General features: G+C 49.8%; 1 protein-coding gene across 7 annotated transcripts in view; it reads right to left on the reverse strand.

Annotated features, from left to right (window-relative positions):
- LOC138756927 (disintegrin and metalloproteinase domain-containing protein 19-like) overlaps positions 1-14,365 on the reverse strand; it is a 173,790-nt gene that overhangs the window by 83,815 nt on the left and 75,610 nt on the right. For 6 of the 7 annotated variants that reach the window (XM_069923357.1, XM_069923361.1, XM_069923360.1 and 3 more), the window contains exons 11-14: positions 10,217-10,301; positions 7,932-8,074; positions 5,894-6,071; positions 1,423-1,473 (exon numbers count right to left, since the gene is read on the reverse strand). In XM_069923357.1, coding sequence (XP_069779458.1) covers positions 1,423-1,473; positions 5,894-6,071; positions 7,932-8,074; positions 10,217-10,301 — 457 coding nt within the window. The remainder of the gene's footprint in view (positions 1-1,422; positions 1,474-5,893; positions 6,072-7,931; positions 8,075-10,216; positions 10,302-14,365) is intronic. The other variant, XM_069923359.1, reaches the window with a different exon arrangement.

A 14,365-nucleotide genomic window follows, 5' to 3' on the forward strand; every position in this document is an offset into this window, starting at 1 on the left:
TTTGATACCATCAGGAAGGAGGTACAGGAGCCTGAAGACAAGCACCCAGCGGCACATGGACAGTTTCTTCCCCTCTGCCATCAGATTTCTGACCGGACACTGAACCACAGACCTCACGTTCTCTTATTTTTGGACTAATTTATTTATTTTTTAAATATAAAATTACAGCAATATTTGCACAGTGATGCTTCCACGAAACAACACTTTTTGTGACATGTCCATGACAATAAATTCTGATGCGGATCTTCTTTGGCTTGGCTTCGTGGACGAAGATTTATGGAGGGGTATGTCCACGTCTGCTGCAGTCTCGTTGGTGACTGACAAGTCCGATGCGGGACAGGCAGGCACGGTTGCAGCAGTTGCAGGGGAAAATTGGTTGGTTGGGGTTGGATGTTGGGTTTTTCCTCCTTTGTCTTTTGTCAGTGAGGTGGGCTCTGCGGTCTTCTTCAAAGGAGGTTGCTGCCCGCAGAACTGTGAGGCGCCAAGATGCACGGTTTGAGGCGAGATCAGCCCACTGGCGTTGGTCAATGGGGCAGGCACCAAGAGATTTCTTTAGGCAGTCCTTGTACCTCTTTGGTGCACTTCTGTCTCGGTGGCCAGTGGAGAGCTGGCCATATAACATGATTTTGGGAAGGCGATGGTCCTCCATTCTGGAGACGTGACCTACCCAGCGCAGTTGGATCTTCAGCAGCGTGGATTCGATGCTGTCGGCCTCTGCCATCTCGAGTACTTCGACGTTAGGGACGTAGTCACTCCAATTAATTTTGAGGATGGAGCGGAGACAACGCTGGTGGAAGCATTCTAGGAGCCGTAGGTGATGCCGGTAGAGGACCCATGATTCGGAGCCGAACAGGAGTGTGGGTATGACAGTGGCTCTGTATACGCTAATCTTTGTGAGGTTTTTCAGTTGGTTGTTTTTCCAGACTCTTTTGTGTAGTCTTCCAAAGGCGCTATTTGCCTTGGCGAGTCTGTTGTCTATCTCGTTGTCGATCCTTGCATCCGATGAAATACCCAATGATTTGGCCTCCACAATCCCACTCCCACACTCACATGTCTGTCCGTGGCCTTGTGGACTATCCCACCAAAACCACCTGCAGATTGGAGGAATAACACCTGATTTTCTGTCTGGGCCCTTCCAGCCAGGTGGCATTAACATCAACTTCTCCAGTTTCTGCTAACCTGCTCTCCCCTTTCTCCTCCCCCTTCCCTTCCCCCTGCCAAACTCTCCTCCCTCCCTTCACCACCTATCCCCTCCTGCCTCCCCCTCCACTTTTGTTCAGATGCCTGCCAACATTTTTCCATAGGCAGGAGGAGGGTAGGCGGGTGACAGTCTGGAGAGAGAAAGGGCAGGTAGTACAGGGGTCCCCTGTGGCTGTTCCCCTCAATAACAAGTATACCATTTTGTTGTGTGGGACAACTCACCAGAGACAAGCCACGGAGATCAGGTCTCTGGCATGGAGTCTGGTCCTGTGGCTAAGAAGGGAAGGGAGAAGAGGTGAGCTGTAGTGATAGGGGATTCCATAGTAAGAGGTTCTGAGGACGAGATCGAATAACCCGGATGGTAAATTGACTCCCTGGGTGCCAGGGAGTTCACGACATTCTCAGGAGGGAGGGTGAGCTGCCAGATGTCGTGGTCCATGTAGGGGCCAATGACGTGGGAAGGAAAGGTGAGGAGGGTCTGCAGGGAGAGTTCAGGGAGTTAGGGGCTAGGTTGAAGGACAGGACCCTGACAAGGAGTGCCACTCCTCCCCCTTTCATCTTCCCGTCCTATCACGTCTAAAGCAACGGAAGCGCGGAACATTGAGCTGCCAGTCCTGGCCCTCCTGCAAGCAAGTTTTACTAATGGCCACAATGTCATAATTCCACAAGCCAATCCACACTATGAGCTTGTCTGCCTTTCCTACAAAACTCCCTGCATTGAAATAGATGCATCTGAGAATATTTCCACCACGGTAAACCCATTAAATTCTAACAGTGCATGTAATTTTCACATCATCTTTCCCTCCTCCACTCCTCTATCTGCTCTGTCACTCTAGTTCACCTCCCCCTGTAAATCTAGTTTAAACCCACCAGAGCAGCACTAGTAAACCTTCTCACAAGGATATTAGGCCCCCTCCAGATCAGATACAAACTGTCCCATCAGAACAGGCCCCACCTTCCCTGGAAGAGCCCAATGATCCAGGAGTTTGAAGCCCTCCCTCCTGCACCAGGTCATTAGCCACGTGTTAAGCTGCATTATCCTCCTATTTCTAATCTCACCAGCACGTGGCACAGGTAGCAGTCCCGAGATCACAACCCTGGAGGGTCCTGTACTTCTGTCCCCCAGTGCATCTCGTCTCTTCTCCTCCCTTCCCTTAACCACAGGACCAGACTCCGTGCCAGAGACCTGATCACTGTGTCTTGTCCCTGATGGGTTATTCACCACAACAGTATCCCAAATGGTATACTTGTTATTGAGGGGAATGGCCATAGAGGCACCCTACACTGCCTGTCTGTTCCCTTTCCCTTTCCTGACTGTCACCCACCGATAGGTGAAGACCTCCTGCCTTCTTGGTGTGATAGTATCCCTGTAATTCCTAACTAACGCATCCTCTGCTTCCCAAATGATCCGGAGTTCATCCAACTCCAGCTCCAAGTCCTTAACTCGGCTGGTCAGGAGCTGTAGCTGGATGTACCTCTCACAGGTGAAGTTGTGATGGATACTGCCGACTTCCCTAACATCCCACATTCTGCAAGAGGATAATTCCTGTGCCTTGGCTGCCATTCCCACTATCTATGATAAATATCTCAAACTGTAGAACCTTTCTTGTCTGTGTCAAACCATTTTCTTTACCTAGACATACTGACTTGTAACCAATCCATATCCCTCCATACCCCTAACATCCATGTACCTGTCCAAATTTCTCTTCAATGCTAAAATTGAGCCCACATTCACCACTTCAGCTGGCAGCTCGTTCCACACCCCCACCACTCTCTGTGAAGAAGTTCTGCCTCTTGTTCTCCCTAAACCTTTCCCCTTTGGCCCTTAACCCATGTCCTCTGGTTTGTATCTCACCCACCCTTAGTGGAAAAAGCCGACCTACATTTACTCTGTCTGACCCCCTCATAATTTTAGATATCAAATCTCCCCTCATTCTTCTACACCCCAGGGAATAAAGTCCTAACCTGTTTAACCTTTCCCTGTAACTCAGTTCCTGAAGTCCGGGTAACATCCCAGTCAATCTTCTCTGCATTCTTTCTATCTTATTGATATCTTTCCTGTAATTCGGTGACCAAAACTGCACACACTGCTCCAAATATGGCCTCACCAATGTCTTGTACAACTTTACCATAACATTCCAACTCCTGAACTCAATACCTTGATTTCTGAAGGCCAAGATGCCAAAAGCTCTCTTTACAACCCTGTCCACCTGTGACACCACATTCAGGGAATTTTGTATCTGTATTCCCAGATCCCTCTGTTCCAAAACACTCCTCAGTTCCCGACCATTCACCATATACATCCTTTCTTGGTTTGTCCTTCCAAAAATGCAACAGCTCACCCTTGATATCTAAAACCTGCCCTTTGCTGTGACTACCTGCTGAATCCTTTTTGTTTTTCAAATATGGTGTCGCTTTCTTACTTCAACACCTGCACTACCACCTAAGCCTCTCCTCTCTGAAGCCCCTTGAGCCAAACCCTTGCCTCTCTGATTCATCCCACTCTGCTCCCCGGATTCTTTCCCAACCCCTTCCTGCCATTCCAGCAACAGTTCGGTTTTCCGCGGGAAGGCAGAATCTGGCACCAACAGTCACCCTGTACTGTCAGTCACCGTCCCGGTATCCCCAACATCCTCACCCACTCTTACCCATGCCCTGTCTGTGTTTGGTTTCTCTGTGGGGGTGGGAGGGCACGGTGTGCACAAATTTCCTTACCTGTGGAGTGATGGAGGAAAGGGCAGAGTCCTGGGGTGGAGTGGAAACTGCCAATAGATGTGTTGACATTTTGCTTGAATGACCAAATAATCCCAAATGCAACCAAATGATCAGATGGGACAGAATCAGATCTTCCTCTTACCTGTGTTCACAGATCCCACACTGGGACACACCTGTGGTCACAAATCCCACAATGGGACACACCTGTGGTCACAAATCCCACAATGGGACACACCTGTGGTCACAGATCCCACAATGGGACACACCTGTGGTCACAGATCCCACACTGGGACACACCTGTGGTCACAAATCCCACACTGGGACACACCTGTGGTCACAAATCCCACAATGGGACACACCTGTGGTCACAGATCCCACACTGGGACACACCTGTGGTCACAAATCCCACAATGGGACACACCTGTGGTCACAGATCCCACACTGGGACACACCTGTGGTCACAAATCCCACAATGGGACACACCTGTGGTCACAGATCCCACACTGAGACACACCTGTGGTCACAAATCCCACAATGGGACACACCTGTGGTCACAAATCCCACACTGGGACACACCTGTGGTCACAAATCCCACACTGAGACACACCTGTGGTCACAAATCCCACAATGGGACACACCTGTGGTCACAGATCCCACACTGAGACACACCTGTGGTCACAGATCCCACACTGAGACACACCTGTGGTCACAAATCCCACACTGGGACACACCTGTGGTCACAAATCCCACACTGAGACACACCTGTGGTCACAAATCCCACAATGGGACACACCTGTGGTCACAGATCCCACACTGAGACACACCTGTGGTCACAAATCCCACAATGGGACACACCTGTGGTCACAAATCCCACAATGGGACACACCTGTGGTCACAAATTCCACAATGGGACACACCTGTGGTCACAGATCCCACACTGGGACACACCTGTGGTCACAGATCCCACACTGAGACACACCTGTGGTCACAAATCCCACAATGGGACACACCTGTGGTCACAGATCCCACACTGAGACACACCTGTGGTCACAAATCCCACAATGGGACACACCTGTGGTCACAAATCCCACAATGGGACACACCTGTGGTCACAAATCCCACAATGGGACACACCTGTGGTCACAGATCCCACACTGGGACACCTCTGTGGTCACAGATCCCACACTGAGACACACCTGTGGTCACAAATCCCACACTGGGACACACCTGTGGTCACAAATCCCACACTGAGACACACCTGTGGTCACAAATCCCACAATGGGACACACCTGTGGTCACAGATCCCACACTGAGACACACCTGTGGTCACAAATCCCACAATGGGACACACCTGTGGTCACAGATCCCACACTGAGACACACCTGTGGTCACAAATCCCACAATGGACACACCTGTGGTCACAGATCCCACACTGAGACACACCTGTGGTCACAAATCCCACAATGGGACACACCTGTGGTCACAGATCCCACACTGGGACACACCTGTGGTCACAAATCCCACACTGGGACACACCTCTACCACAGATCCCACACTGAGACACACCTGTGGTCACAGATCCCACACTGAGACACACCTGTGGTCACAAATCCCACAATGGGACACACCTGTGGTCACAAATCCCACAATGGGACACACCTGTGGTCACAGATCCCACACTGGGACACACCTGTGGTCACAGATCCCACACTGGGACACACCTGTGGTCACAAATCCCACACTGGGACACACCTGTGGTCACAAATCCCACAATGGGACACACCTGTGGTCACAGATCCCACACTGGGACACACCTGTGGTCACAAATCCCACACTGGGACACACCTCTACCACAGATCCCACACTGGGACACACCTATGGTCACAGATCCCACACTGGGACACAGCTGAGGACACAGATCCCACAATAGGATATACCTGTGACATCCTATCTCACACTCAGTGGCACCGGCCCTCACCTCCACTGTGCCGCAGTCACACTGCTCGCCTTCCTCCACGTACATGTTGCCACACCTCGGGCCTCCGACCAGCATGTCCACCTTGGGCATGTTGAACAGACAAATACCCCCGCCATGGAGCAGGTTTCTCTCCAGGTCGTCCCGGCTGCAGCTGCTGAACATGGAGGGCAGGTCGAAACTGAGGAAAAGAAACACAAGGATGTCAGGGATGGAGTTGACCCAAAGCAAGGTCCCTCGCTGGTCTCTTGGGGCACTCCTTCAGTCATGGAAATATTCTCAGTCTGCTGCACTCCTGTGGGTAGGAGGCTGAACGGGCTGCAGATGCTCTCATAAGAATAGGAGCAGGAGTCAGCCATTCGGCCTGTCGAGCCTGCTGCCCCATTCAATGTGACTGTGGCTGATCTGATGATCAGCTCATCTCCACCAACCTGCCTTTTCCCCGTATCCCTTAATTCCCCCACTATGTGAAAATCTATCCGAGCTTGTCTTAAATATACTTAGTGAGGTCACCTCGGCTGCTTCAATGGGCAGTGAATTCCACAGATTCACCAGCCTCTGGGAAAACCAGTTCCTCCTCATCTCTGTCCTAAAATTACTCCCCTGGATCTTGAGGCTACGTTCCCTAGTTCTGGTCTCCCCCACCAATGGGAATACTCACCCACTCTATCTTATCTGTGTCTTTCATAATTTTATACGTTCCTACAAGATCTCTAAATTTCTTCTAAATTCCAGTGAGTACAGTCCCAGACAACTCAATCTCTCCTCATAGGCCATCCCCCTTATCCCTGGAATCGACCTGCTGAATCTGCTCTGCACCATCTCCAAAGCCAGTCCATCCTTGCAGCATAACCTCCCTGCTCTTAAATCCAGTCCCTCCAGCAAGGAAAACCAATATTCCATTGGCCTCTTGATCGCCTGCTGCCCCTGAAAAGCAGTCTTTTGTGATTCATGCACAAGTCCTCCTTCATCCTTCTGCCCGGCAGCACACTGCAATCACCTGCCATTTACCAGTAAATAATACTGATCTTCCATTTTACCATCCCAAGTGGATAACCTCACATTTACCAACATTGAACTCTATCTGCCAGACCCTTTCCCCCTCATTTAACCCATCTGTAACTCGCAGTAGCTCTTCCAATTCCTCTCACAATTTGCTTTTCCACTCAATTTAGTGTCAACAGCAAGCTTCAAGACGCAACATTTTGTCCCCTCCCTCCAGATCGTTAATGCGTTCTGTGAACAGTTGCGGGCCCAGCATTGACCCCTGAGGCACACCGCTCTCCACCAATTGCCAAGGATCTCCCAGGGGCCGAGGGAGCCCGGACTGGGGGGTTCATAAAATCGTGACATTAAAAGGTCACAGATGTTTCGCAGGGTAGAGGGAGTCTAAAACCAAAGGGTGCAAATTTAGGGTGAGGGGGGGAAAAGATTTCAAAGGTTTAATGGGACCTGAGGGGACCCTCCTTCACACAGAGGTGTGGGTGTATGGAACGTGTTGCCAGAGGAAGGAGTGGGGCTGGGACAAAGATATCTGGACAGCAGCACAGTGGGAAAGGTTTGGTGGGAGGAGGGCTGAACGCAGGGACCAGGTCCTGCTTGGAGGAACGTTGGTTGGCAGGGACTAGTTGGATCTGAGTCGCTCTTTCTGTGCTGTACAACTGTGACCCTGTGGCCCACAGCCCACCATCCAGTTCCACTAATCCCACTGCATTTGCCCCACACTTCCATCAACCACCACCTCCCCCATCAGATCGTACTCCATCACCCACTCACTGGGACCACTTACTTGGGACATGGGAGGAAACCTGTGCCCCTGGGGGAACCCACGGGGGTCACAGGAAGAGGGTGAAAACTCCACACAGACTGAGCAGAAGGTGGGGTTTGTACCAAGAGGGTAGCCACACAGTCACAGGAAGAGCGTGAAAACTCCACACAGACAGCACCAGAGGTGTTGATTGGACTCGTGTCTCTGGACCTGGGAGACATCAGAGATCTGTGGGCCGCCACATGATGGATCGAGTTGCCAAACATTTCTTACCCCACCGCTTCTTCCATGATGCAGCCAGCCCTTATGTCTGTGCAGTGACACTTCCGGTCTCTCGTGTCGTGGGAGAGACCGAGGTTGTGGCCAAGTTCGTGGGCAAGGGTCGCAGAAACTGCGAGAAAGTTCCTTTGACTATCCTGGAAGGAAGCGCAGAACATTTCCAAGATCAGGCATCATGAAAACTGGGCAACAACCTAAAGCTAGATATTGTGTTTCTCTCTCTCTCCCTCTCTCTCCCTCTCTCTCCCTCTCTCTCCCTCTCTCTCCCTCTCTCTCCCTCTCTCTCCCTCTCTCTCCCTCTCTCTCCCTCTCTCTCCCTCTCTCTCCCGGCCTCCCCAGCCACCAGGAGGTGGAGCCACAGATGGATCATTAAAAAGCAGCATGTTGTTGCAGTCGGAGACTTTAATTCCCCCAATGCTCACTGGGACATCCTTAGCACCAGACCTTGTATTTGTAAAGGAGCCCAGCCAGGTGATCAGAGATTCAGTGAGGGAACGTGCTGGCATCAGTGATCACAACTTTTTAACTTCCCAAATAGTCATGGACAAGGATAAACTTGGGCCTTGTAGAAGAGGAATAAATTGGGAAGGTAAATTATGACAGGATGAGTCAAGAGCTGGGAGGGGATCATTGAGAGCAGTTGTCATCGGGCAAGGACACATCCGACATGTGGGAGTTGTTTAATGACTGATTGGAGTCCAGGAGCGGCATATTCCAGTGGGAAGAAGGATTGGGATGGTGAGGTTCAAGAACTTTGGGTGACCAGAGAGGTGGTGAACTTAAAGGATGGAATGTCTACTTGGAATCAAAGGAAGTGAGTGAGGTGCTAAATGAGGACTTTGTATCAGTGTCACCAAGGAGGTCGTGGACACTGGGAGGGAGCACAATGTGGAGAATGTTCACGTGTGGGGATCAGGAAGGAGGTGGGCCTGTTGAGAAGCATTGAGGTGGACACTGGGGTGGACACTGGGGTGGACACTGGGGTGGACACTGGGGTGGACACTGGGGTAGACACTGGGGTGGACACTGGGGTGGACACTGGGGTGGACATTGAGGTAGACACTGAGATGGACATTGAGATGCAAGCAGCAGAGATTTAGCTTGATTTGGACATCATGTTCAGCAGATATACGCGTGCCGAAGGCCCTAACCCTGTACTGTCCTGTTCTATCTGTGCGAAGTAGAACAGATATGAGCATCGTGGGGGCCTGGAATGTCTTGCCGGGGAAGATGGTGGAGGCTGGAACATTAGAGAACATTTAGGAGACTCTTGGACAGACACATGGATGGAAGAAAAATAGAGGGTTACGGGGTGGGGAGGGTTTTGGTTTTTTTTGGTATATATAGGACAGCACCACATCGAGGGCTGAAGGGCCTGTTCTGTGCTGTAATGTTCTAAGAAAGAACATCACAAAATCAGCTATTCCATTACTCTTTCTCCCTCACTCGAACACCCTTGTCCCACCCTCACCCATCATCACCACCCCCTGTGACACCAGTTCCCACACATGGTCTGAGCCCACCCTGACCTTCATGGGCATTCCATCTTGCATCAGTATGTTCCTCCACTCCCCGTTCTTCCATCCCTCTGACCCCTTTCCTCTCCCTTGCCCATCACCCACACCTTCCTTTCCCCAATTCCCCACCCCTTTCCTTCCCTCCCTCCCATAACAGATATTCTTTTTCCAGAGACAAAACAAGATCATCTGCAGATGCTGGGGTTTTACTGCCTGGAGGAACTCAGCAGGACACACAGCACCCATGGGTGGGGAAAGGCCGTCAACCATTGGGTCGAAGGGCTCTGGCACAAACTGTCCACTGCCTCTTGCTCTCCATAGATGCAGCCTGACCTGTCCTGTGTCCTGTACCTTATCAGCCCTCTTCCCCTCCCCATCACTTTTCCTTCCTTCACCCTCCTTCCAGACTTCACCTGTCACCTGCTAACTTCCTCCCTCACTCCCCTAACACTCCCCCAGTCCAACTTTTGGCATCCGCAAAGAGCCCCGGCCTGAACCATCGACTGCCCTTTGTCCCCCACGGATGCTGGCTGAGGACCTCCAGCACAATGTACTATGGTGGCCAGTCAATGTGACCTCTTCCTCCCCAGCCAGGGTCATTGTGCATCAAACTCGCACTGAGCAATAGTCCTGCTCTTGCTCCACAGTGACTGATAATGCAGTCCCGAGTGGGCAGCCCATCAGACTCTCTTAGCTTCGCAGCCAAACAAGGGCAAGGCACTGGCCAAGGCAAGGAACAGAGACAGGAGAATGGATGCTCACCACACTTACTCCCCCAGACTGGCTTGCTGAACATATGGAGCCAAACAGGGCCAGGCCTGCTGTACTGCCCTTCAGAATGCCACCTCTGCAACGAGAAAGAAGTGTTCAGTGTTCAGAGGACGAGCATGCGGGATCTTCCCCTCCCAATCTCAGATCCTCCCGAACAGTCCGAGATCCATCAAGAACCAGCCTTCTCTCCTCACAGGGAAAGGTGCGGAATGACAACCAACTCCTTTTTTAAATACATTGTTAGTGACACAGTGCGGTACCAGGCCCTTCCAGCCCACGAGCCCATGTCACCCAAATACACCATGTGATCACTTAACCTGCCTACCCCCAAACATCTTTAGAACATGGGAGAAATCAGAAAACCCAGAGGAAAGCCACACAGACAGGGAGAATGGACAAACTCATTACAGAGAGTGGCAGATTTGAAAAATGTGGAGTTTTTCACTTAGATTAAAAAGGCACCAATTCTGTTTATCACTCCCATAGACTGGTTTGGAAGCTGAACATCCTCAAACTACAAGAGGGTAGTGAAGTCAGCGGAAAAGATCATTGGGGGGGGCTCTCTTCCTACCATGAAGAACATCTACAACACCCGATGCAGGCAAAAGGCTGCCATCTGGTAGGAGATACCATGGCATTTGGGCCCTTACATCCAGATTGGGCACTAAGATGAAAAAGAACTACAATTGGGAAATCTTTGGCTTGGCTTCGCGGACGAAGATTTATGGAGGGGGTAAAAGACCACGTCAGCTGCAGGCTCGTTTGTGGCTGACAAGTCCGATGCGGGACATGCAGACACGGTTGCAGCGGCTGCAGGGGAAAAATGGTTGGTAGTAAATACAGAAAAAGAATGAGCAACAAGGGATGATATAACAAAAAGAAGAGAATTGGCGGACAAAAAAATAAAATACGAAACATTACAAACGTATAAGATGGAGAAGAACATAATGAAAAGCAAAAGTATTATGAGCTAGGAGAAAAAACACAAAATATTAGCCTGGCAACTTAAAACAGAACAAGCTAAAAGAACTGTATTGGCATCAAGGAGAAAGGACAAACAAATTACATTAACCCAATGGAGATTAATGAGAACTTTAAGGAATTTTACCAAACATCCAGATTGGGCAACAGTTTCCCCCCCAAGCCATCAGGCTCCTGAATTCCCAGAACTGATGTGGATAGTGTACGTGGACTTTTAAACATCTTAATATTTCCACGTGTTTAACTTTTCTATTCTAACTTACATCTATGTAAATATGCTCCGTGGTCCTGGAGAAACGTTATTTCGTCTTTACTGTGTGAGCGTGGGATGAGTGGTAAGTAAAGGGACTTGAGTGGGTGAATCAGGTTGGTTGAGGAATTCAGAGAATGTATGTGTGATGGTGTCCTTGAACAGTGTGTTACTGAACCTACGGGAACAGGCCATCTTGGATCTGGTCTGTGCAATGAGACAGGTACAATTAGTAATCTTGTAGGTAGGGATCCTCTTAGGAAGAGCGACCACGGGATGACTGAGTTTCTCATACAAATGGAGGGTTCAGTCTAAACCCAGAGTGTTATGTCTAAACAGGGAAACGACAAGGGGATGAGGGAGGAGTTGGCCAGGGTAAACTGGGAGTGCAGGATATATGGAGGGACAGTTGAGGTCCAGTGGAGGTGTTTCAAAGAGATTTTTCACAGTGCTCAACAAAACTCTTTGGCTTGGCTTCGCGGACGAAGATTTATGGAGGGGGTAAAAAGTCCACGTCAGCTGCAGGCTCGTTTGTGGCTGACCAGTCCGATGCGGGACAGGCAGACACGATTGCAGCGGTTGCAAGGGAAAATTGGTTGGTTGGGGTTGGGTGTTGGGTTTTTCCTCCTTTGCCTTTTGTCAGTGAGGTGGGCTCTGCGGTCTTCTTCAAAGGAGGCTGCTGCCCGCCAAACTGTGAGGCGCCAAGATGCACGGTTTGAGGCGTTATCAGCCCACTGGCGGTGGTCAATGTGGCAGGCACCAAGAGATTTCTTTAGGCAGTCCTTGTACCTTTTCTTTGGTGCACCTCTGTCACGGTGGCCAGTGGAGAGCTCGCCATATAATACGATCTTGGGAAGGCGATGGTCCTCCATTCTGGAGACGTGACCCATCCAGCGCAGCTTGATCTTCAGCAGCGTGGACTCGATGCTGTCGACCTCTGCCATCTCGAGTACCTCGACGTTAGGGGTGTGAGCGCTCCAATGGATGTTGAGGATGGAGCGGAGACAACGCTGGTGGAAGCGTTCTAGGAGCTGTAGGTGGTGCCGGTAGAGGACCCATGATTCGGAGCCGAACAGGAGTGTGGGTATGACAACGGCTCTGTATACGCTTATAGAACAATACAACACAGTACAGGCCCTTTGGCCCTCGATGTTGTGCTGACCAATATATTCTTTCCTAAAAAAAAGTATTAAACCCTCCCTACCTCATAACCCTCTATTTTTCTTTCATCCATGTGTCTAAGAATCTCTGAAATGCCCCTAATGTTCCAGCCTCAATCACCCCTGGCAATGCATTCCGGGCCCCCACAACTCTCTGTATAAATAAAACCTACCCATGATGTCTCCCCTAAACTTCCCTCCCTTCACTTTGTACACATGTCCTCTAGTGTTTGCTGATCCTACCCTGGGAAACAGGCGTTGGCCGTTCACCCTGTCTATGCCTCTCAGAATCTTGTCGACCTCCATCAAGTCTCCTCTTATCCTTCTACGCTCCAGAGAGAAAAGTCCCAGCTCTGCTAACCTTGCCTCATAAGGCTTGTTTCCCAATCCAGGCGACATCCTGGTCAATCTCCTCTGCACCCTCTCCACAGCTTCCACATCCTTCCTGTAATGAGGTGACCAGAACTGAACACAATTCTCCAAGTGTGGTCTCACCAGAGATTTGTAGAGTTGCAACATGTCCTCTCAACTCCTGAACTCAATCCCCCTATTAATAAATCAGTTCATTCCAAAGAGGAAGAAAGATTCTAAGAAGTCACCGTGGCTGACAAAGGAAGACAAGGACACTATAAAAATAAAAGAGAAGAATACTAATAGCAAAGATGAGCGGGAAGCCAGAGGATTGGGAAACTTTTAAAGAATAACAGAAGTTAACTAAAAAGGTGATACAGGGAGAGAAGATGATGTACTAAGGGAAGATGGCCAACAATACAAAGGAGCACTGTAAAAGATTCTTTAGGTATGTGAAGAGGAATAAATTAGTTAAGATCAAAGTTGGGCCCTTGAAGGCAGAAACAGGTGAAATTATTCTGGGGAACAAGGAAATGGCGGATGAGTTGAACAGGTACTTTGGATCTGTCTTTAATAGGGAAGGCAGAAGCAATCTCCCAGATGTAATAAGTGGACAGAGGACCAAGGGTAATGGAGGAACTGAAGGAAATTCACATTAGGCAGAAAACGGTGTTGGGTAGACTGATGGGACCGAAGGAAGGGTACTTAAGGAGGTGGCTCTAGAAATCGTGGACGCATTGGTAATTATTTTCCAATATTCCATAGATTCAGGATCACTTCCTACGGATTGGAGGGGAGCCTATGTTGTCCCACCTTTTAAGAAAGGAGGGAGAGAGAAAACAGGGAGAAAACATAGACCACTTATACTGATGTCAATGGTGGGGAAGATGCTGGAGGCAATTATAAAAGATGATATAGTGGCACATTTGGACAGCAGTATCAGGGTCAGTCCGAATCAGGGGAAATCAGACATGGTCGAGGCGGGATCATTGGTTACATTTAAGGAAAGACTGGATCGTTACATGGATAGGAGGGGACTAGAGGGGTATGGACCGGGTGCTGGTCAGTGGGACTAGGAGGGTGGGGATTTGCTACGGCATGGACTAGTAGGGCCGAACTGGCCTGTTCTGTGCTGTAAGTGGTTATATAGTTATATGGAATAATCTTCTGGAATTTTTTGAGGATGTAACTATGAAAATGGACAAGGAAGAGCTGGTGGATGTTGTGAACCTGGACTTTTTTTTTAACCAGTCAAATGAAGCAGTGAGCGGGGGAAGGGTGAGAGCGAACAAGGAAATCTGTAACTGACTTTGTAAGCAAATATCAACAATAACCCACTAGCATTGGACCGGCCCCTGGACTTTCAGAAAGCCTTTGAGAAGGTCCCACATAGGAGAT

Source organism: Narcine bancroftii, chromosome 3, assembly GCF_036971445.1.
Source record: "Narcine bancroftii isolate sNarBan1 chromosome 3, sNarBan1.hap1, whole genome shotgun sequence".
In the NCBI taxonomy this organism is placed as follows: Eukaryota; Metazoa; Chordata; class Chondrichthyes; order Torpediniformes; family Narcinidae; genus Narcine; species Narcine bancroftii.